The 25160-nt window shown below is 43.5% G+C and overlaps 1 protein-coding gene across 17 annotated transcripts in view; it reads right to left on the reverse strand.

Moving 5' to 3' along the window:
* Positions 1-25160, reverse strand: part of RIMBP2 (RIMS binding protein 2) — an 82589-nt gene that overhangs the window by 25620 nt on the left and 31809 nt on the right. For 10 of the 17 annotated variants that reach the window (XM_032128264.1, XM_032128255.1, XM_032128260.1 and 7 more), the window contains 7 exons: positions 23482-23571; positions 18097-18219; positions 14276-14380; positions 10187-10237; positions 8976-8996; positions 5898-6102; positions 671-822 (listed from right to left, as the gene is read on the reverse strand). In XM_032128264.1, the coding sequence (XP_031984155.1) occupies positions 671-822; positions 5898-6102; positions 8976-8996; positions 10187-10237; positions 14276-14377 (531 nt within the window). In that variant the 5' untranslated portion in view covers positions 14378-14380; positions 18097-18219; positions 23482-23571. The remainder of the gene's footprint in view (positions 1-670; positions 823-5897; positions 6103-8975; positions 8997-10186; positions 10238-14275; positions 14381-18096; positions 18220-23481; positions 23572-25160) is intronic. The other 7 variants (XM_032128266.1, XM_032128268.1, XM_032128267.1 and 4 more) reach the window with 2 other exon arrangements.

Below are 25160 nucleotides of genomic sequence, written 5' to 3' on the forward strand. Positions count from 1 at the left end.
GAACCTCTCAAAAGTATGACTGAATACAAGATGTGGAGTTGAACAACAGGATGTTTAGTGACAACATCCTGCAAGTTTCACTTCCATTTCCCAGGCTCAGAATCCTTTGGGAGAGGCTGGGGAGGCTGTGAGCAGGTGGTGGCTGCCCTGCTGTAGGGGGAAGATTCACACATCATAAAAAACAGGCAGAGAACGAGTCCTGCAGAATGAACCATTTTCCTGCCACAGCATCCCCAGGGCACCACAAGGAACTCCTGTTCCCTTTGCCCAGGCTGTATCAAAGTCACACCTTCTGGGAGATAGAATAAAGCACTAATAAACCTGCCTAACACAGCCCCGCCCCACAGCAGACACAGCCAGAAATGCTGGTTTGCACCTCACCCAGAAGCACCAAAATGCTCTGTGTGCATCACTGGGGGCTGAGATCTTCAGAGAAGCTCGAGTTCCTCACACACCCGATTTTTATCCTGTGTAAGTGGGACATCAACTGCAGCTTCTTTGAAAATATCCCTTAAATTCCCACTGATCACATTCCCAACTTGCCTCAGAAAATGAGAACATTCATGTATTGATTTTTTAAAAGCAGGTGGATCAACCTGCATCAGCCTGCTGGAGCAGAGAAGCCTCAGCCCTAAATCAGTTTTTCAGTAAAAAATTCAAAAAGACTCACGTCTGAATCAAATCTGCATCTTGGGGTACCAGATCTTGACTTGGACAGGAATGTAGGTTTGACAGACAGTTGTTCTGGTTTGTCTCCAGATATCTGAAGGGGTCGTATAAACTCTGAAATCACACAGCGACTTCCAGAAGGACTCTCATGACCTGGCAGCGAAGAAAACACACACGAGAATAAGGAATGGTTCTCGAGCAGAAACACTGCCAGTACACAGCAGAAGGTTGTTTTCCTCTCCTGCTAAAAATCGTTCAAGAAGAAGACTGTGGTGGGTAGACTGCAGAGCACAGAAGCAGCTCAGCCTCCCAGTTCCCAGACTTTTGGTAAATTGCTTAAGTCAACAATACAAAACAAACCATAATGCAGAAAGTGAAGGCATTTTAATTCCAAGAATTCAAAAGTGAAATTTCCCCCAGTGGAAAAAAGCCCACCTTGGTTCTGAGCACCCTGATATGTTTGGGGAAGTTGTGAGACACCCTGTGTAACACACCCAGCACTAAAGCTGCCGTTAGAACCTTTATTTCTTTTGGGGACTCTGTCATATACTGGCAAGCAGAATGGAGTCATACATGCGCCTTCTAAAAAAGAGACTGAAATGCTAATGATTTAAGTGGCAGGATATTCACGTTGAAATGAAGTTGTTTGACTCTTGGCAGGCAGGAAGTGCCACGAGCACCTGCTGCATATTCCACAAGAGTTCCTCACTGACGCCAGCACTAGACCACGTAATTTGGTCCCAGTGCCATCTCTCCAGTTTCTAAAATGTGGAAACTAAGGCTGTTCACAAGGAAACATCTCTGAAAATCCTTTTGGAATCTTTTTATTGTGCTGTTTTGGAACAGTTTAGAAGAAAGGAAAAGACAGATTATACTGCTCGTTGAACAGCCTAAGGAGGCTGAACACTCTTATCTCCTCCCAACTCGGGTGAAAACCAGAGGTGAGACAAGTAAAAAGAGCAAAGTCATCAAGGTTCCAAGAAAGACTAATAAAGCTTGGTACAAAACACTTGTACATTTTTTCCTTTTACTGTCAGTTTAGTCCCCAAAGCACATGAAAGCAGGAATTGTAAACTGAGCTGAATTTTACCTGCAGCATGAGCAGGAGTTACAGCAGAGCACAGTGTGCTGCCGACACCTCCAGATATGCAGAGTGCGTTCTGCCTCTCATTAACACAACGAGCCTGTGCTCTAATTTCTCAGACCCTGATTATGTGTAGGTTCAGCATTTCCTCTCCCGTTCTGCCAGAAGTCTGGACAGCAACGTTTTGCTACTGAATTTCAAGATTCCCAGTCCACGTCACCAGGAATTATCAGTGGAACCTCTTTATTCATACTGCAGAGGAGAATAAGCTCCAAGAATATCATCAGAGGGTTTTTCTGGTGTGCTCATTAGTCCAATATGATTAATTTTCTCTGCATCACTGTAATTTACAGCAGGACAGCTTAAGCCCATTGACAGCAGGGAAATATGTAACTCACCATACAAAAGATTAATTACAACCAGCCCCACTTAGAGCAGTCCCCAGACTGGAAAAGGGCACATTTTTTATTCTTGGAACCTTTCTCACATATATAACAGAAAAGTCCTCCCCATTCAGGAACCTTTAGCCAATTCAGCTCCTTCTGTTTGCTGCTAATGTGTTTGCCATATCAGGCTGTCAGCACCAAGCTATAAATAATCGGGCCAACTGTGATTATTCATTGAAAAGAAGCTGCTGTTTGGTCTCAGACCTCCTGCATTCTCCAGGCTTTGTTTTTAAATTACTGGCACAAGGTACAAGATGTGGAGGAAGGTTCTAGGGCAATGCAGCCCTTGCTTTGCAGACATATAGGATAATAACTAGCATAGGAACACACATTGTCAGGAACTCCAGGAATATCAGGATGCTGGAAGATATGGATCTGTCTGATTTTTTTCACTTGGAAAATAAGGTACATAAAATTTACCCTGAGTCCTTAACACAACGGAGAAAATTGTGGCGTAGCTGTGACTGCATGAAGGGCCTGGGCACAGCTCTGGCCCCAGACAGCACTGGTAACCCCACACAGCCCCCACAGACACCTCACTGTCCTGCAGAGGGACTGAACACCCAACAGCAGCAGCCAGAAACTGGGAAGAACAGATTTCCATGTCAGCCCTACCAAAGAACTTCAGCAGTGAGCTCTGTGTACTCTGGAGAGGAGCCTTTAGTAAAGGTTATGAGACAAATATTATATGTAAATTCATGTGGATTCTATGTATGTAGAGCCACAGCTGGGTTAAAAAAATAAACACAAGCATCATCAAGTAATGCCTTTGCAAAATTGAGATTCAGAGTGCAGGAAGCACATTCCTCCTGAGTATCTGTAATCTCCTGGTCATTTCTGCAGAGGATGTCTGCTCCTGCAGGTTGTGAATACAGGAATGCAGGCAAAAAAGGCTGCATTTAAAAACTGGCCTAAGTTTGCCTCCAAAAAAAGAAACTGATTGAGCCTGGTTCTGGTGTTCATCCAAGGAAATTGCATGGATGGCCCTGGGCTTGAACAGCAGAATGTGAAGGAATCAGACCTACAGACTGTTTTAAAGCTTGTTAACTGGAAACCTACAAAAAAGAAAACAAACAAACAAAAAAACCCAATAAAACACCTTTCCTTTTATATTTTCCCTCTGGAAAAAAAGGCAGTTAAAAATAAAATATACAACAGGGCAGCTCATAAGAACACACAGCAGCAAGTAAAAATGTCTTTTTTTCTCTTTAAATACTAGAAAAGAACCTTATAAAGCCACAGGGGTCTTGTCCATGAAGTCTTTTTAAATCCATATATGCTCAAAATGGTTTTTATTTTCCCATGACAGGGAAATATTTGTTAAGAAAGTCTGAAAAATACCCTATCAAGGAAAAAGGAAGAGCACCAGACCTAATTTAAACGTTTCAGGAGAATTAGATCTGTCCCTGTGTGCATTACAATTGGACTTTCCATTTTATTTACTGCAATTGCTGATTCCATATGGACTACCTAAATTATCTAGAAAGACCATTTAAATGAGCCTCTTAACTGATGAATAATAAATCTTAAGGCTTCTGTATCTGATTGTGACATTACTGTATGTTTAAAGTGAACTTTTCATGCTCTAATCCATCCTGGCTGGGTTTATTTCATTTCCTGATACATCCAAACATCACCAATTAACGCAAAGCAGCTGGCCATTAACTGATCTCATTTCCATCATTTGCTTTGCTCTGAAAGCTGTCCCTGTGTTCCCTCTTGTGTTCTTTCTTCCTCACACATAATAAAAATAATTACACTTGTGGTTTGAAGAACTTGCTGTACTCTACCATCGTTATTGAGAAAGGGTTGGTTTCAATAATTAGAAATCCTGCCCACTTGCTCAAACATGACTTTATTGTTATCAGTGCATTCATACTGAGGATGAATGTTGGCCAAGCACTTCTGATGTTTAGACACAAGTGCTGCAGGCCCTGAATTCTAAGTGCCATAAAAATCACTAGGTTTTGAGAAAAGGTTTAGAAAGAAAGGCCCTTAAATGCCTTGGGTACAGACCTGGCTGTGTTTGCTGTGGTTTTACTCAAGGGTTACTTGGGAGATTTCAGTTTGAAGTTTTCAAAAAGGTTTTTCCATTAGCATTAGAGGAATAAATATAAATTAGTTTGGAGAGTTTGACTGAGTACCTTAAAATGCTTAGCTGATTTTCATTTTTCATTAGATCAATTGCAGTGATACAGGCTGGACCTTCACTTCTGCCTGAAGGACAGTTCACTACCTAATTACCTTTCCTTTTAAATTAATTGTTGCTTTGAAAATCCTGTCCTTAGAGACATGAGGGGATAATGCTGTCGGTATTAAGGAAATTTCTACTAAACTCTTATGACTATCAGGAAATGCCTTCGTAATTCCCCATTTCGTGTACTTTAGTATCCACTCAGGAGAGGCTCGCAGCTCCAGAAAAGCCCAAGGACTAACAGGGAGCACGGTGGGCACAGCTGCCAGCAGCTCCAGTTCCGTGTTCAGGGAGCCAAGGCACACGAAGCAGAACTGCTGAGCTGAGCTGAGCTGAGCTGAGAGAAGGATGTCACCTCGACACCTTCTGCCTCGGCTTCACATCGAGTTAGCACCCTTCACTGACAGCGACTGCTCGTCTGCAGCAGCAGGGAAATCATTTCTGATTTCCAGGCCCCTGTGCCCTGGAGTTGTTCTAGAAGCTTAGGAAAAAAAGTCAAAACCATTTGATTTTTCCAGTTCCTTTTCATACTTATTTTCAAGCAGCTTTGGGAGAATCTGTAAGTTATGAGAATGACCTGACAACTGTTCCTCTGCAGGACAACTGAAGTCATTCCAGCCTGGGTGACACTGACCACACTCCCCACATGGAATAACACACAACCTAAAGTGTCACTTACATGGAAGTTGTTTTTAAGAGTCCCCAGGTAACCTCTTGCTTTGATCTCTGTAATTTTCCAATGAATAATGGATCGTTTACAAAGCTCTGCACTTAGGAGAGCCGTTGCCTCTGGCAACAGGAGATGACCTGGTGAAAGTTCAGCACAGATCTTGGATAAACACATACTGTTGACTGTGCTGGGGACTGTAAGTGTAAGAACATCAATACAGATGCAAATGAATTTTTTTTTTTACTTTACGTTCTCCATTTCTTTTGAAACTATTTTTTGCTTTTTAAAACATTTTACTTTCAAATTTTTAAGGAGAAGTGCATGATTTCTGTTAAACAAATGAAACTGAGCCCAAACAATTTTCATGTCTGTCAAAACACTCCATTCAGTTTCCCCATGTTCTACTCCATTTATTTAGATGATTTTTTAATGTAATGGCCAATGCAGTGTGTGGGGTCTCCGTGCTTTCTTTCCCCATTAACTCTTCCGTCAACAAGACAGCAGACCTACTCCTGCCCCAAAACAGGGAAGGGTTTACAACAAAGCCTGGATATTCAGACAGCCATTCTTCTCACAGCAGAGGTACACTTTCACATGAGGAATACATAATTTTAATGCTGAACAGGTTTCTCATCACTACACTCAACAACACTTAGAGAGAATTTTGCTCACAGCAGTGCCCAGGTAAGACTGGAACAAGCTCAGCGAAGGCTTAAGAGATACTCTGAAATTCAAACAAGTCACCAAACAGAAACAGGAGCAGATTCTCTCTTCCACGCGTGCAGCGAACTCTCTGTACATCGCAGACCTGCACCAATAGCCGCTGGTCCTTACCTTTGCCTATAGAAGTGGCTATTCCATTCATTAACTGGGACAGGGATTTGCCAGGAGAACCAGAGAGATCCGAGGGTGCCAAGGAGCTGCTGCTCAGGAGGTCGATCTTGCCCGCCTGCTGCCGGAACCTCTCCAGCTCCCTGGACAGGAGGTTAAACTGCTCGCTCTGCGTCCGGCATTTCTCCTCCAGCTCCCGGACCTTGGCCTGCACAACCAACACAGGCATGCCGTGAGAGCACAGCAGGGCTGCCTGCAGCACGTTCTCTGAGGCACCAGGAAGCCAGGACAGGCAAAGGATTTGGGATAAACAGGCCCACAGCCTCCCTCTGAATCCTCGCCCACACTTAGACCCCAACCCGCGGGCAGCCCTGCAGTACTGAGGCGATTTCTCCTTTCATCGCCAGTCTCCAAAGGGGAAATTCCTCATCGTGGATTTTGGCAGCGCTAAAAAATCACTGCCAAGAACACCTGCAAAAAGATCCCACAGTTTTGTGACTTCTTCACACATCTGAATGTCAGTTTTGTGTGCTTTTCCAACCTTCTCTAATAATCAGGTGTATTTCTGGGGTTTGCCCATCTTCTGCTATTAAGCTGAAGCCTCCTAAGTTGCTACATTAACATCTGTGTATTAAAATCCCAGCAAGAGCAAGAAAACCCCCAGTGACTCCTGCAGAATTTGGGCCCAGCCACTGGCTGAACTGCCCTTAAAAACAATGCTGCTCACTGTAAAGCCAAACCACAGCAGGCACCAGCCAAGAAGAGGCTTTTGTAAGGGTGGGAGAAGTACCAAAATATAACATTTTTGTTTGAATTTTGAGGCATCAGGCTTTAACAAAATAGAAGCTAAAAGATGAGCTTCAGCTGGGAGCTGGGAATCTGCCTACGTACGGTCATGAACCCCTGGTGTGAGAAGATGGACGAGGTGATGTCAAAGACATTCCCCGGCTGAAAGCAGTGACAAAGGGCACGGGGAACTCAGGGGGCGTTCTACACGTTTGACTCCAAACATATAAAGAGTAGTGAAGACCCCACAGCATGAAACCCCCTTTTATCCAGATCTGCACATTCACTGTACCAGCTAAATTAAGGATATAATAATGTATCCCACTCCGGTCCTTTATGATGAACAAACACCACTTTCCTTCACTAAAAACCCCTCTTGTGCTTAGTTAAACAACTGTACTAACAAAGGAAGTCTGGATAATAATTAAATTCATTCAACTGAACTAACAATTTCAGTTTCTTTAAAGAAAAATAACATTCTCAGTTCATATAAGAAAAACTGTACATTTTTTATATCAAGAAAACAACATGTATTACATACCACCTGTAGAAAGACCCTAGCTAAAGGAAAATACAGTACCCAGAAGAACCCAAACATCCAAATTTTCTACTACACAGTGTGGTACTTTGTTCCTTTTCTAGTAACACATACTTTTTGAAAGTTGGAATGAATTTTGAAGATACAATTTCTTTACATTCATAACACACAAATGAATTTATTTCTGCAAAAGAAATCTCAGGGTGTTCACTTGATCGATTATGAAACAAGACACAGTAAGAATCAGACATTGTGGGAGTTTTACACAAACATGAAATGCTTGGGGTTTTTGTCTTTCATCTTTTCACTGCGGTTTCGAGCAAATGACATGTCTGACTTTGCTACTTGTTAATTTGCTGCATGAAAATGGCATCTATGGACAGTGTCAAAGGACAAATTAAACAAACATTAAGCAAATGAAGAAGTAAACTGCTTTGGGTTTTTTGGTCCCCACTTTCCAATGAAAAGTTAAAGGATAAGCTATTCAGCTCTCTAAGAATATTTACTGACCTTTCCACATGCAGTTATGGAAACTCTAGCACCACATAAAAAATAAAAGCATCACAATCCTGACCTCAACAAGAAGCTAAGGCTGCCTTAAAAATATTTTTGAAGAAGTATTATTATTTGTTAACTTAAAAATTATTTGTATTTCGATAACTGCCTTCTTTGTCTTTTCTTCTGAGCATGTAGAAATTTCAAGTTTTTCTCTCACAACCATACGAAGCCTGGAATAAAAATGCCTTTACTGCTTTATTTTTAGCAGGGTGGTGAGTAAGACGTGAGCACGAAGCTGGTACTTTATAAAGAAAATCTGCCATAAGATCCACGACTGAGCTTCCAGGAGGCATCCCCATGCTCATCCCTGTTCCCTGACCCCAGGCATGTGCTCGCTTTGTCAGCCAGCCAGAGTCACCTCACTGGCGAAAATCTACAAATCTGTGTCGGGCCCTGCAGAGCCAGACGAGCTCACAGCCTCAGCATTCCGAGTTTTTCTCCTGTGCCGTGGCTCCTGCCGTACACCCTGTCCTGGGAAGGGGGCACAGAGGTGTCCCAGATCTCTCCAGAGCTGCGGCTGCCTACAGCAGACATTCCTGCTCGGAGCAGACTGAATGTCTGTCACTTGGGAGCTGCCAAGCTCCTCACACAGCGCCCAGCGCTGCTTCTAAAATTCAAACGGCTTCTGGAATGCAAAATGAAGCAGACTTCATCCATTGCAAGACAGACACTGTGCACACAGGACAGGTAAGATGATGAGCAACTTTCCAGGTGGACAGGTTTGAATTCAGAGCAGTAATTAGCATGTTCTGCTGTGCAGCTATTATCTCACAGTTTAACTGTTTGCAGAGCAGCAATGGCTTTCCCTGGGTGGCTCCAATCAGCCTCAGGTGAAAGTATCACATGGAACAGTCTCTGTATTAGCAAAGAAACAATCTGAATTCAGACAAAATCCACACAGTCAGAAAGTTACAATCTCGAGTGAATTACCAAACCATTCCTACTGGGCATGCTCGTAAGGAAGTGGATTTGAAAACCAGGATCAGAGCTCTCATTAAATCATGCCAAGATCAATTTCCTGTAGAAAAAGTATTCTGATTTTGATGATTTGGTATGAGGCCAATAAATGCAAAGCATGCTTGCATAACAATGGTTCTAGCACGCATCCCATGCAAGGTGAGGCAGGGCTATCGTACTCATTTTCAAGGGAAAAGTGCACGATTCAGGACAGGGAAAGGAGAATTTATGCCCTAAAATACCTGCATGCTGTCCAAGGTGTTCTGGATGAAGTGCAAAGCAATAAATCCCAAACAAGACACAGTAAACAAAGAGATGTGAAATAAACAAAGAAATAAAAACAGTTTTGAATACTTTTTTTACATTTCAAAGCAAAGTACATTAGAACAGTTACACGTGTAAAAACATGCATTAACACAAACCACACTAGAGAAATCAGCACTGCTGCTGATCTGAAACTGCAAAAGGCACATTAAATAAAAGGCTAAAAAATAATGTGCTTGTGGCAATAAAAAGCAAAAGCTTTGGAAACTTGTTGGGGTTATGCAAATCAGAAGCTGCAGACAAATCAGCTCAATAAGAATTGTGCTCAGCTTGAGGGGGGTGAATAATCTCTTGCCTGACTTTCTACCAGGCATTAAATAATAATTTCACCTTATAGTCTGGAAGCTAAAACAAACTTTATACATATGACGATAATGAAAGCCTGTAACTGAAACACATTCTGTGGGAATATTAACTTTTATAGATATTAACAAACAAATGCTTTAATTTTTTTTTTTTTAAAGTTTGTCAAAGCACCAGGGAAAAACCACCTTTCACCAAGGCATAGCCAGCAAGTACACACACAGAAACACTGTGGGAAGGGAAAAAGACTGGAAATTACCTTGAGATAAAAGCAGATCTCTAAAAGAAATATTGACAATGCACTTGCTATTATCAACCCATATTTTTGCACATCCTTCAGGACACGTACGTTAACACTTAATAACCATTTAATGCCTTTTCCTCTGGCAGAAAAATGAAGTGCTCTCTCTCTAGCACAGCCTTTGAAGGTTTTTTGAAGTATCTCAATTCTTTCATTAGGTTTACAATTTCTGGTTCTTTAACATGTTGCTTTATGTTTATTAGACAGTATTTAATTAGGAACCCTGGGTAACTGACCGGTATTTGCTGCTATATTTCCAGCCTAATAAATCAAAATTAATCACTCCCTTTAACAGTATTTTACAAAAAATGGAACCAAAAGAGAAACATACATCACTTCCAACAGCTCAGCTTAATGCACTCCTAACTGAATTATAAATCTTAAAGGATGCAATTACATCAGAAGAGGAAAAAAAAACGCCATTTGCCTACATACTCCTTGAAATGTGCAAAAGTGACAATGCTGTAAAAGTTATCCCGTTCAGAAGGGGCCCTGAACAAGCCAAGGTAACCCAGAGGATCTTACCTCTAGCAACTGAACTGCTCCCTCATGTTCCTTCTTAGCTTCAACCTGAGCCTTGTTTTCATGGAAAAGGAAAAAGGGAAGAAGAGGGGAAAGGAGGAAGAAGGAAATGTCATTAGTCATGCCACATACAATATGCTGTAAGCACATAAAGCAGCACACTTATCCTCAAATCCAGAGCCAGCTTCCATCTCACAGGGGCGGCTGTGCCAGCACTGCTCCGGCACTCCGGCTCCAAGCCTGGAAATCACTGCTTGTTTCAGGAGGCCGAATCCCAGCCAGGCTGCAGAGCAGTGGCGTTTGCTGGACCAACACAAGCATGTTCAACACGCTGCAACATCACCTCAGAACTCCCCGAAACCCTCTAAATCCAAACTGAAATGCAGTTTGTTATTTGTTGGGGGGTTCGTGGTGCAGAAACCTCCCAGAGCAGCTGGGAGAAAGTAATACAAAAATTAAGCTCGTTCTTTTAATGAGGCAACAGCATTTATCACCAAGGAAAACAGCTCACAAAACAAGGCAACCACAAGACAGGCTGTTTGGAAAGAGGAGTGCAACATTTATGGTCCAATCAACTGAGTCAAAGACAAAAAGAGGGAATCAACAAGGGCAGAAAAGTGTATTGTATGTAGCTTAGAAATTCAGTTGTCAAATTTTGGTTGGGAAAAGTCTAAACCTTAAAACCAAATAAATAGCACTCATTAACTTTGGGTTACCCTCACTTTACTTTCATTTACGTTTTCAGTGTCTCCTTTATTGAAGCTGGCCCAAAACCAGCACAAATGTTGTTAACCATTGTGTCATTCTGCACATTCCTCCCCAGAGAAAAGTCTTAAACCTCTCCTGTTTAGCGGAGGACAACACCCCACAGCCTTTCTAACTGAATGTGCCACACAGTCCCAGGATGGACATAGGTGCAGCTTTGTTTAACTTCATTTCCCCCACTGCTCAGGGCTGCCCTACTCCGTTATTGCCTTCAGCGGGAGCTGGGTCAGGCTAGAAGTCCCCAAAAGCACAGACCCAAACCCACAAACCAAACCCACAGACCCTGAGTGCCCTCCCTGTCCTGCAGGGTGACAGAGCCCCCCTGCCCCCACAGCTCAGCCCCATTCCTGCCTGCACCACAGTAATAACTCTCACTGCAAGCAGGGGATAAAACACTGGCTCCACGAGCACCAGCAAACGTGACAGCAGGTAATAGAAAGCCTTGAGTCATCCATCATGACAAGTTTAATAAAACCTCCCCAGAGTGTGAGTTCTGGATAAATGATTACAGAACCTGCATCAATAGCTATCTCTCTTAGACATCAAACTGCCTTGTATTAAGGTTTTCTCACAGAAAAAGACCATCTGATTCCTCATTAACACAAAACCTCGATGGACAATATTATGTTCTTCCTTTTAGGCTGAAAAATCTGATCAGTCTGTACATATATGAAAAAGAGAATGAACTCTTATTTGTGTTCAAAACGTGCCAGCAAATGCACTGGGCTGTAGCAGTGACTGGCTCTGCTCTGAACTGCACATTTTGGTGGTTCATCAGCACCTGTACAACAGCACCAAGATGTGCTGTGAAAGCCATCCTGCTACTGCCCAGACCTTCTACTTCCCTTTGGAAACACTTTTTAAGTAAAGATGACTCTAATAAAAAAACAAAAGGGAAGAAAGAATTTAACAAGCACGTACTCGGTCCATTGGGAGGCCAGCTCTGGATGAAATGTGAACCAGCCACCTGGTTAAAGCTGGCAGTGATGTGTTGTAGTTCCTTAGATAACATATTTATTTAAAGTATTCATCTGCTGAGCTTGTTGCACTGGGTGAAATAGCAAGTGCAACACAGCCTGGGCTGTGCTCGGTGTCTGTCACGCTGCAGCTCAGCACCAGGGACAGCAGGAAGAGTGGCACAGAGATTTGTCTCCTGCTGCCAGTCCAAAGGAGGATTTATTAGAAGAATGTAACAAAAATTAGCAACAAATGCTGTATCTTTCTTTGATTTCTTTCCTTTGCCAGGAAATTTAAGTCCAAAATTTATGAGGCCGCTCTAATAATAACAGCTGAATATAACTAGAAATGGCATTCTGCAGTGTGCCTAAGTACATTTATTGAGGAAGACTAAAAGAAAATTAACTGGAAGATTTCATTTGGTCAACTACAGCTTTCTATTTCAAGCAACTATATTAGATACATCTTTTATTCTGCTGAGGAGGTCCCTCTGTGCAAATTCTCTACCAAATTATCATTAGCAGCATTATTTCTGTGTTTTCATCTAGTCCAGCAATTGGAAAAATCAACATTAGCACTGAGACAATTGCTGCTTTAAGTGACTTTGGCAAGACTGAAACTCAACATCATGTTTTTTGTACTGCGATGAATACTGAGAAATTGCATTGTGGAAAAAAAGAAGCCTCAAAGTGATTTGTGAATTAGAGAATGACCTTGGAAATGAGGTATTTAAGCAACTGTTTCATTTCTGTGGTGGGCTGACGCTGGCTGGACACCAAAGCCCTGCCAAGCAAACACGACGCATTCTTGAAAAGGAAGATCAACTGTGATGTGTCAGTACCTTGACGAGACTCTCTTTAATCTAATTTACAGGAGAAAGGGAGCAAGAACTGCATGTCTGGCAGAGGAAGCCAAAGAAATCCCAACAAAACACTGATATGTCAGTGAGAATGTTAACAGCACGCTGGAAATGGTAGAGACCTCGCACTTCCATTACCAAGAAATTAAGACCGGATTCCTCCTTGACATTTAAGAAATGCACAAGTATTACCAAGCCAAATATAGAGGGAAGCAATGGAAATACAAAGGAAATCCATGAGACTGTGTCCCTCTTATCCCTTTTGGGCAACAGAAAAACTCAGATACAGTGGAGTCAGGTTAATGCCCACTGGCATGAACATTTATAAATCCTTTAGCACAGCCAACAGCCCCTTATTACAGCACAGCAGCCGTGCCATGGAACAATCCAGGGCAGGGACCAGCCTGGCAGCTGGGTGGGAATTCCTTCAAGAATTCCTTCTCACCAGGAGATCCATCCCACGCCGTTTTCTCTGTCCACGCAACTCTGGTCCCACCTGCCCCTGTCCCCACCCGCCCTCTGTCCCCATGTACCTTCTGCAGCAGCTCCATCTCCTGCCCTGCCCCTGGCCCCACATACCTTCTGCAGCAGCTCCATCTCCTGCCCTGCCCTCTATCCCCACATACCTTCTGCAGCAGCTCCATCTCCTGCCCTGCCCTCTATCCCCACATACCTCCTGCAGCAGCTCCATCTCCTGCCCTGCCCTCTATCCCCACATACCTCCTGCAGCAGCTCCATCTCCTGCCCTGCCCTCTATCCCCACATACCTCCTGCAGCAGCTCCATCTCCTGCCCTGCCCCTGGCCCCACATACCTTCTGCAGCAGCTCCATCTCCTGCCCTGCCCTCTATCCCCACATACCTTCTGCAGCAGCTCCATCTCCTGCCCTGCCCTCTATCCCCACATACCTTCTGCAGCAGCTCCATCTCCTGCCCTGCCCTCTATCCCCACATACCTTCTGCAGCAGCTCCATCTCCTGCCCTGCCCCTGTCCCCACATACCTTCTGCAGCAGCTCGATCTCCTGCCCTGCCCCTGGCCCCACATACCTTCTGCAGCAGCTCCATCTCCTGCCCTGCCCCTGTCCCCACATACCTTCTGCAGCAGCTCCATCTCCTGCCCTGCCCTCTATCCCCACATACCTTCTGCAGCAGCTCCATCTCCTGCCCTGCCCTCTATCCCCACATACCTCCTGCAGCAGCTCCATCTCCTGCCCTGCCCCTGGCCCCACATACCTCCTGCAGCAGCTCCATCTCCTGCCCTGCCCTCTATCCCCACATACCTCCTGCAGCAGCTCCATCTCCTGCCCTGCCCCTGGCCCCACATACCTCCTGCAGCAGCTCCATCTCCTGCCCTGCCCTCTATCCCCACATACCTTCTGCAGCAGCTCCATCTCCTGCCCTGCCCCTGGCCCCACATACCTCCTGCAGCAGCTCCATCTCCTGCCCTGCCCTCTATCCCCACATACCTTCTGCAGCAGCTCGATCTCCTGCCCTGCCCCTGTCCCCACATACCTTCTGCAGCAGCTCGATCTCCTGCTGTTTGGCGTTGAGAACAGCCAAGGCTTGCTCATGCTCCAACTCCAGCTGTTGCCGCCGTTCAGCAGCCTCTCGCATATGCTGTGCCAGGGGAGAAGGAGAACTGTCAGGGCACTGTAACAATCCCAGCTGCAGCCACACGAGCTGCCACGGCCAGGGAGGCACATGTCCCCTCCACAGAAACCTCCCCGGCATCCCTGAGAGGCAGGAGGGGAACCAGGCTGGGTTTGAACTTGGCCAGGACTTAGAGGCGCTCTGCCAAAGCCAAACTCAGGCATCTGCACATGAAGCCCTCACAGGACCCACGGCTCTGACACTGCCACGGAGGTGGCCTTGGGGATGCACAGGTGAGCAGGACCCATCTCTCCCAGCAGGCACACGCTTTCATGGGGCTTTGTGCTTAAAAACTAAAGCGTGGAAAAAAATTACCTTGACAAGTCCCTAAGTGCCTCTTTATCCAGGACAGGCTGCTGTGATTTGTTTTGCAAATGCTGACCCAAAAGAAACAGCTTACCTTTGCTGATCTCTGCCTATTATCTACAGAAAATTAGACAGAACAAAACTAACACAGGTGGATTTGGACAAAAGGGACTATACAGTGCTCAAAAACAACTTCTAAAGTATATTTGATGCTAATGACTCAAAGCAATATGAGAAAGGTTCCTGGGAAGAGCACAAGCTGAACGATGTCAAGATACCCTTTGCAGATAGAAATCTTTTTCATTATAGGTTAATATCACTCCCCCAGCATCACTGTAGCTTTCAAACACCCTCTTAATAAATGGGAGATAAGAAAGATTTCTTTCTAGACTCTGATCTCTTCCCTGGTGAAACTGGTATTAAAGATTTTTATTTTCTAAATTACATACTATTCCCAAAACAGTCTCAGAGCAGGGGCACAATGTCTTATCTGCGGCACCGAGTTATTACACACAAACCTATTAGAAATCAGCACTTGGAAACACAAATGCATGGCTAAAACTGACAAGAGCAGCCCAAAATATCTCTTACTGTGTACAAGAGAAAATTTTATCAGCGTATTTCTACCCTGTAATGAGCTGTTATGACCTGCTCCACACTACCCACAGCACAGAGGGACAGCCAGGGAGGCTGACATTGCTCAGCCTGAATATGTTTGCAAAAGAAACAGAAATTTCTCCACGTGGCCTCTGCTTGGGATTTATTTACTTTTTGTTTGAGCAAAAACAACAACAACAAGATTTCCCACTCTGTAAGTTTTGACCCTCAACTATGGCTTGTTTTCTAGGAGTTTTGTGAGGAATGAATGTTTTGCCTGTAGGCGTTTCTTCACTGTACTGTACAAAAGTTCATGGGTAATACCTGCTCTCAGTGTTTTATAATGACCAAGAAGAATGGCTCTGATTCTCTTCTTACCTGCATGAACACCAGCCATTTTACCAACCAGTCTTCCTCATGATTTGAATTAGCATGAAGCTGCGTTTACTGAGCTCAGCAGCTTCCATCAAATCTCATGTAAAACTGGACATGGATGGAGCATCAGCACATTTCTTAAATTCAACAAATGGTGAGACAATCAATTTTCACACCTTTAACTAAACCCTTTAATTATCAGGAAAAAAAAAAGCTCTCTCTCAAGATTTAGTATCTGAATTGGTACAGCATATTTTGAGCTCTTCCTATTTTACAAAAGCTCCTGCAGAACATTTCTAGTCCTTTGAAAAGATCAATAAATAATTAATACTGTGAACATGGAGTGAATCTATAAAATGTAATGAAGAAACAGATTGTGATCCATGATCTGTGATCTTCCCCAGCTTTCAATTCCTGTAGTTCCTAAAATATCTATTTAACGATCTGGAGAGTGCAGATTTTAAGGTCAGAAAAGACCAGTTGGTCACCTGTGTTAACCTGAAAGCACCCCTCAGCCATTTCAGCACTGTCAGGATCTACTGAAAGCAGCAAGGATCTCCTCACTCAGCATCTGCCCCTCCCTGGCACAACAATCACACCTGCCCCAAACCAGGGCAATTCCCCTCCTCACACACTGGCCTCAAACTGGTTCTCTGCAGGTCTGATCTCTGCCCCCTCTCTGCACATCAGCTGCTGCCCCTGCTGCTCCGGAGTCTGAGCAGGGCAGGGCAGGGCAGGGGGATGCAGGGAGCACCCAGGGAACAGCAGGAGAAGTTCTGAGCTGCTGGATTCCTCCAGGCCTGGCTCCCACAATGAGCACACAGCCATGGCCTGTGTAGGAGGTGACAATGACAATCCACTTGGCTGTGCCATCACCGTCCTTAGCGTCAGGCAGCTTGGACCTTTCTAACGTGTAAATTTGCACTTCCCTTTTGCAGCCTTTCTAGAGGTCCTAACAATGCTGTTCCAACATCAGAAGGCAAACAGAGCATAGAAAAAATACAGCAGGGATTCCCTACATCAATACAATTGTCAAATAATGCTGTGTCCTTCAGAGAAAGTGTGAAGAAGTCACCTCGTCAGGGGATCTTTCAGACCACAGGCACGAATCCTGCTGAGCAGCACAGAAGGGACAGGGGACATCCTGCATTTATCAGTTTTCTTTCCCACTACAGAGCTAGAGTGCTGTGAGTACAAACTGCTGAAAGAGCACTTCAGAGCCTGCTCAAACGGTTCTTGTTTCCTCTGCTTCCTCACGGGCACCAGGGGGTTGGACAATGGGCAGCCCACCCTGGCTCCAGCTGTTGCAGGGCGTACCTGCAGCTGCAGGCCAAGCACAGAGCCCCGTTCTGCCCGTGGCAGGGATGCACAGCTCCAAACGGGTGCTGGGGGATGCCAGAACAGACCCACACGGCTCTCAAGGAGCCCAGCCTTGTTCCCAGAGCAGAACTCAGCCACAGTGCTGAATGGGAGCAGATTCAATTCTCACCCAAGCACTCTCATCAAAAAGCCTTGGCATCTGTGCTCGCAGATGGGTGAGCACCAGCACGGGGATGAATGGGAAACGCTGCCTGCACACAGCAGAAAATCAGAACCCTTCTGCACGAGAGGCACTGTGAACAGCTTCAGAAGTTAGCTAATTCAGCAGTTCTTCATCTTCCCTTTTCTGCTTTGTTGATACATCCTGAATTTCTCAAAAGAGAAACTGAACTTCTTTTTACACAGGGAAACTAGGCTAAATATTTCTCAAAACTTTTTTCCAATGGGCTGGAAAGCTGCAAGCCATTTCTCCAAACTACTAATTTCCCGAGCATATGAGGACACACATGAAATGCACGATGAACTGCATCTGCTTGGGCAGGGCTTGGTGCTAAAAAGGAGCTGTAGGGCTCCAAGCCTGTTCAAGGTACTCTGCCAGCTCACAAGGGTTCTGCTCGGGGCAGAAGAGCACTGAACATGAAAAGCCAGGATCTCTGTATCCACCAGAGAACTTTTGTTTCAGTGAAGGAAAATTTTTGAGTTCTTAAGCAGAGAGATGTACAGAATGTAGGGGCTACAGTAATATTTTATAGCCAGTTAGACAGGCAGACACAGCTCCCTAAAGTAAAATATCTTGGCAGTTTGCTCATACTCTCATCCTCTCTTTCTCATTTTGACTTAAATAACTCTATAGTGAAAAGCTACATGTAATTACTTATTAAGTGTCATATAAAGGTCTCTAAATATGTCTCTGTGCTGGTTTAAGGTCCCTTGTCAGTAGCTGGTGCACTGCATTCCATACATTTGATCAGAGCTGAGAGGGGCATTCAGTCCATGGGTTTGCAGAGCCCTCCCTGGCTGAGATCAGGAACAATCAACGAGCAATGGAAGTACTGGATTGCTGGAATTTAGGATTTTATACACACCTTTAGGACCTGCTCTAAGTTCTCCAGCTTGGCTTGGAGCTGGTGTTTTCCCCTTACAGCCAAATCTCGTTCTTTGGTCACTCTGAGAAGGCTTTCTCGAAGATGGTCATAGTCTGATTTTACCTAGAAAAAATAAAATGAGGTTATTGCCCAAACTGCTAATGAATGAAGGCAAAACTACACCTGACACAAATATTCCTGCATGTTACAACAAAGAAAGGAAAAAGTTCAAAGGAAATAGGAAAAAAGCACAAAAGCCCAGGGGGGAATGTTCACTGAGGAAGCTGTGTGTGTCTCATACACAGGGAACATTTTCTCTCAGCAAGGACTACAGTCTAGCAACCAAACTGGAGCCATGCGTAAGTCCTGTCAATTTACATAAATACACTATATCTTGCACAAAATGAACGACAATCAAAACATTTCTAAAGTCTCTGGATCTCAGGGGCCTCAGAGATGGGTGTGCTACATAAAGAGGCAGAGATCTAACATATATATATATATATATAAAATACAGCTCAAATTTACATTTCTTCTGTGCTCTTTTAAGAGTAAACTGACTTCAGAATAAACTCAAATACACATGATCAGCCTGTGTTAACACTTGAAATCATTGTACCTACAATTCAAAAATAAGTATTCTTCTGCAACAAACCCCTTGCTCTCCCTTAAAGCATTTGTATATGGAAGGTATTTAAAGGATCAGATACTCATGAAGTAAGATTTGTTTCATGATTTAACTCACTTGGTCCTATGTTAACCAGTTCAGTATGATCAAGTCTTTTTATACAGGATTTTGTGAATCATCAGTGATAGTGACCACTTCAGAAAACAAGAAAATATACTGAATTATTTTAGCCTGCCATGGAAAAGTTTTTTCTTTAATACATCAGCTGAAAATGTCATTTCTTAGCCCTTTATGAGTTTGAGACCTGTATTGATGCATAGCAGGATTATTACAGCTTGTATCAGATCAGAAACTGCATTTTTTACATCAAGATAAAAATCAAGCAGGAATGAACACCCGGGTAAGGAAAACCCCAACATAATTTTCACATACTGCTCCCACTTTTCTGCAATGTTTACAGGAGGGAAGAAAGCAGTAATGTTTCCAGTGAGCAGCGTTCCAAGCAGCATCTGTTTTCCTTTGTCTCTGGAGCACAAACAAGGCTGGCAGGTTCCTGCCCAGGGAAAGGCAAACCAGCCCAAAGCTCAGGATTCAGTCTTGGGCAGCTCCTGGTTCCTTCTGACTCCACTTCAGGAACTGACAAGTTCCTTCCTTCTTCCCCCCAAGTTTAATTACTGTGGGGTTTTTTCGTTTGTTTGTTTGTTGTGGTTTTTTTTTTTTTAAGAGCAAATTAAGCAATCTCAGACATGGATATCTCTCCTGGCCGTTTTCTAATGCAATGTTTTGAAAGCTGATTCAGCCCTTTTATTTGCCTTCTGGCTCCAGTTTGTTAACTTGCAAATTTTGCCATGGACCAAACAATCTAAATGGTCGCAGCCAGCCCTTGCATTCAGCTCTGCAGAAAGGCTCTTTGGCGTGCAGTGGACTAGAAAAAAAAAGAGGAAAATGGAACAAATCATGTTTTCCACAAGAACTGATGCAATTATTGTCAACCTCAGGATTTTTTTTTCTGTGCACAGATTTTTCTTTTCCTCTCAGTTCTTTCTAACGAAGGAAGCTGTTAAACAATGGATTTTCAGAATCTATTAACTCCTGCATCCTTTGTGTTGTACTGCATTGCTCAGATCAGTCAGTGCATATTGTTGAGGAATAATGGGGTGGAAAAAGGAAACAGTGAGGTATCAGCATCAATGATGCAATCCCGTTGTTGTCTGGGATTCTCAGTTCATTTCCTGGGGATTAATGAAGTGCAATATTTTGAACAAGTTACAAGAAGAGGTTATTTTTGTCAGACTTTAGTCTTCCCTGTCTCCAAAACAATTCCTACCAACTGAGCACCTCTGCAAAGAACATCTTCTAAAATTCACTAGTCGTCTTATTCCAAATATTTTTGGGAGCTAGGGAGCAGGGTACCCTTCTGCTCTGAGCTTTTCCCTGCTGGCAGGGAAGGGGCTCTCAGAACAAACCGCTCTCATCAGGCTGCTGATGTAATTTGGAAAGGGATGGATTAGAGACAGGTAGAACTGCAGATGTTTTATGCACCTCAGGATCTTTCACTTAGGATCTCAATGTGCCCACCTGAATTAGTCAAATCTTAGGAACGCACCAATGATTCTGATAATTTCTCTACTTTCTCTTCTGGCAGATCAGCTTTTGAGCAAGGTTTTGATTTTGAGTATTGGAAAGAACAGAATCAAATCTACCAAACACCTTAACTACTATTATTACTTACAGAAACACCGACACCTTTCAATATTTCTACAGGATATTCTTGCCAGGACTTTCTCCCCTGAAGATCATGTGTTACGTAGAATGCTGTGATAGACACATTTATATAACCCATATGGCATCATAAAGCTTGATGAGACTATTACTTCCTTTTTCTTTTCTAGACAACATTTGTTCTTAAATGTGGCTTTAGTGCTCTCTCCAAGCAGGCTGCTTAAGAACATATGGGATATACATGAACTTGAATTACTCACGGAGCATATCAAAACATCAACGTTCCCAGTGGCAAAAACAGTTGACCTAAATAGAGTGCACCAGAAACAGCTCTAATTTCATGACAGAAACAAGGAACATTTTGATCCGTGATGCTTCTCTGTTCAATTCATCAACCAATTTATTTTGCATCCTGTATCTTCACACTTACTGAACGTGCCTTCATTTGAGTCAGTCTGAGGGCCAGGGTTCTGTAAAGTGCCCTCAGCTTCCTGAACACTTGCACAGAAAGCAGCTACTGAAAGCCATCCCCAGGAAGCAGCAGTTCATGTTCTTGGTGAAAAGCTCCACCAGCCTTATCACCCACCACAGGCCTTGGTTCCAGGCACCAGAGAGCTGCAGGTCCCCCAGCTACTGTCCCCCAGCTACTGGCCCTGTTCAGAAAACACTACTGAGAAAGCACCATGAAAATGGTGTGGGTTTAGGTACTGTGGAAACATTGAATGGATAAAGCCTATTCTATTTTTATACTAAAACACTGACTCGTTTGTATTCAGATGAAGAGGAGAACAAGTCAGAGCCCAGTGCCACAGCACTGCCAGGGTCGCAAAGTCTTCTCACACAAACTCCACACCTGGAACGCGATTTTGTTTCACTCAGCAGAGTACCAAACCCACGTGAGTTATGTACAGTTTTACATACTCAGAAGTAGCCAGCCTCATACCTACTCCCTTCTAGAGTCAAATTTCAGCACATTGTACAAAAATGAGCAGTGGCTTCCTCAGTGCTGCATAGCAGAGCTCACCAACACTCCTCCAGCCCCATGTGCCTGGATGAAGCTGGCCTGTTTTCAGGCCAGCTCTCAAGGGTGAAAAAGAATAAATTAATTTAGGCAGGTTTTCCCCTTCAGGGCTAAGCCCTAACTCTGTTAGAATTCTGCTGCAACCTCCACATCCAAAACTGTGGATTTTCACACATTCTGAACAATAAAATGCATCTAAACTGCACAATCTATCATCAGCCTCAGTGTGTGGCAAAAGACCTCAGAAAACCTCTTATGCAAGGAGGAAAACCAAAGGTTTGTTAACATCCAGGGTATGTGACTAAGGTTCCATATTGTGAGATCTGTTAAAAGCGAGACAGCACTCAGTTTTTGTATTGAGGCTGTGATATGAGATCAGTAGTGCAAGCACCCAGAATTTTTGCACGGTGCCTTTTAACTTGTATTAATTAATTCATTTAATTATGTGAATGTATTTGATAGATGTGAAGAAACAAGCACTCACAGAATGACAAATTCTGACATTACAATAGTAAAAGGGAATTTTATTTCTAACTTAGTGGCTAATGTGACAAATGCTGACCTCTGTATTTTAAATTGGTTTTAGTAGACTTTTTCAATGTTCCTCAGGACAAACATTACCTATAATAAAGCACTATCAGCCATGTAAGTTGTGCACTTGCTGATAGCAAGAGGACTCACATTTTTAGTGTCACCAAAGTACTGAGCCCTCATTGCATTAATGATGCACATTATTGTGTGTCAGCTAGAATATAAAATTGCCCAAGTGAGACTTTATGTGCCTCGTGAGGTAAAGAGCAAAGGTAATGTGTAAACAACAAAGAGAAGAGAAACACATTAGGAAAGGGAGAAATTTGCAGACAGATGGATGAATAAAATTAAGCGATGCTATGATACACATGGCTTCCTCCTATCATAAAGTATTATAACTCTGCCTTTTTATATAAAGCCAATTTAAATTCATCAGCAGCAGGAAACGTCAGGCCTGCTTCGATACCAGGTGCTGCACACAAAGTGCAGACCAAGGGCAGAGCCAGCTCTGAATTCTGGGGATTGGCAGGGCCCTGGGGGCCTCACCAGCCCCCTTTGGCTGGGGAGTCCAGCAGTAGCCACGCTGTGACCAGCGACCGTCGGAGCCCAGCGGGCAGCTCCCACTGCCCCGAGAGGGGCTCTCAGCAGAGCCCGTGTGAGTAACAGCTCCTGGGATATGGATGAGGTTGCCCAGCAACTCACTTAAGCCCTGCAGAAATCCCAGATTGGAGTTTTATTTTTAGCTAAATGTAGCCCTGTAAAGTGGCTGGTTCATGATGTTTCTCCCCTGAATGCATATGTGGTGAGGTGAGGCACGTCAGCCTCTCCTCCTCCCAGCACGGTCACCCCATGCAGAATTTGCCAGAGATAAATCCACATTGCAGGCGCAGAGAGACCTTTTAGTCCCCAACAGGCACAAGTAAGAACCGAGGAAAAACACTTACTGCTAAAAGAGTTTTTCTCTCAGGACCTGGAATAGCTGAGACTACTCCATGTGGCAGGGGAAATAACTGCTAAAGAGAGTTTGGGGCATTTGCTGCTGGCCAAGAGCCTTTCAACGTTTTACTGAGCAATTTAAAATTGCAATTTTAAGATGCACAAGGGTAGGAGAAAACCCCAACTGATAGACAGAAATTTTTCAGAAAAAGAGGAGAATTCTTCAATAGAGTCTCACCAAAATCACCAAAGAAGTCTTTTACCAAAGCCTACTACCAATTTACAACACTAAGAAAATACATATCAGAGGAATGATGCACCTCTCTAAAGTCCAGAAGCATGTCTTCAATGTTCACCTGAAAATCACATTTGTTCCTAAGACAATTTTTTTGCAATTTATTTTCAATTAATTTTTTTTCACGTTGTCACAGAGAAGGAGGCAAATCAGAAACCAATGATCTGGGTAAGATCCACTTTCACCCAGCCTGCAGCCTGGTCCCTGTAGCAGGAGATAAGCCAGGAAGCAGCTGGAGAGCTGTGCTGTTACCTGCTCATGCTGCAGGGCTCGGGGGGACACAGTGGCATACTGAAGGCTCAAGCGATTCTTCTCCGGCACAGCATCCTTCAGTTCATTTTCCTAGAGCAGAAGCAAAGAGTGTTACAGGCCATTTATCTCCATTTCAGCACATCCTATTAAGTGCTTAAGGAAGCAGTGGTTTTACATTATTTGGTATTAACAAACTATTAAGAGCAATATGAGGCCCAGAGCCAAAGGCACGGAAGGTGCAGCAGCTGTAATTTGCAGTAACAGCCAGCTCTGCCATAAACCCCCATGTTTTCAGTAGATGATCTGATTAAAGATGTGCAAGCAGAGATGACCTGGCTTCACAGGCCTGGTGCCCACAAAAATAATAATAAAAGTCTCCCCATGGGGGTAATGAAGAGCTCAGACCTGGCTGCCTCACCTCACCCAGAGCTGGGAAGAGGAAGAGACTCAATTCCCAGAAAATAAAGCAATTTAGGTGTCTAGAAAGCATTTTGAGGGCAAAAGCCAACAACTGCAATGTACACTCATGTACACACTTTTACATTCACGTATTTCACTTTACTTTTAATGCACATCTACTTATGACATGAGTAAACAGCCACATTCTAACTCACACACTCAGAATCTGGGTACAGCATCTCTGTCCCACAGTGACAGGCAAGCCAGAAATGCAGGAAGTCAAAAGGTAAGGAACCTAAGCCTAAAGATCAAGGTATTAACTACAGCCCCAGGAATGTATTTTTATGTATTTAGACAGCAATACAAGCTGGAAACAAAAGAACAGTAAATAAAACTCAAATATACAGTCAAAGGTCAAACTAGCAGGGTGGAAAGGCTTTATCAGGTCACACAAACCAAAATGGATGGAGCTCAGGAAAAACCAGCAGCATCCTCTGATACTTCTGACGATTTTGTTTCTGCACAAGTTCCCAAAGATTAAACCTAACATTCAATTCCTTATCAAAGCTGCCATCAGTCATGCTGAGCAATCTGTAACCTCTCCATCCTGCACTGTGCATTACACACTGTCTTCTGAAAACACTGCTTACTTCTGCCAAAAGCTACATTAAGGTGGGCAACACTTGGCCCATTTTTGAGTGATTAGAAATAATTTATGATTTTGCATCACTAAATCCACACTATCAGCAGATTTCTCTACGAATTCTGCTGAGGCCTAAAGAAAAACTGTTCAAGTAATGCTTTATCACAATTTGTCTTTAAAATTCTCAGTATAAAAAAAAAATAAATTGGCAATTTTTGATTTACCAATGCAAGCCCTAAAAATGGAATTTCAAGATTATAGTAAATGTTTTTCATACTGTTTGAAACCAAAAACTTGCTATTTTAAGCATACCTTTCTTAAGTCAATTTCAAAACTTTCTGCAGGTAAGACATTCATGTCTTTAATGGTAAACTAACCTTTCCAATGATTAGAAGTTTTTAAACTGTTTATCTAAATTGTCTCCTAAGCCTCACTGCCTGAGCACCAGAAGCAGTGAGGTTTTGCAGATTTCTGCCTAATGCCTCCTTGACCAGTATCTAAGCAGGTGTGACGTTCCAATCTGACAGAAATTAACCACTGGGTTCAAAATCATCGAGTCAGCTGAACAGGGAATAGCATCATGTGAATAACTTTTTTCTACAGAAAACTGACATTAAGTGTCAGGTTTATAAAACAT

The sequence above is a fragment of the Corvus moneduloides genome, chromosome 18, assembly GCF_009650955.1.
Source record: "Corvus moneduloides isolate bCorMon1 chromosome 18, bCorMon1.pri, whole genome shotgun sequence".
NCBI classification, from domain to species: domain Eukaryota; kingdom Metazoa; phylum Chordata; class Aves; order Passeriformes; family Corvidae; genus Corvus; species Corvus moneduloides.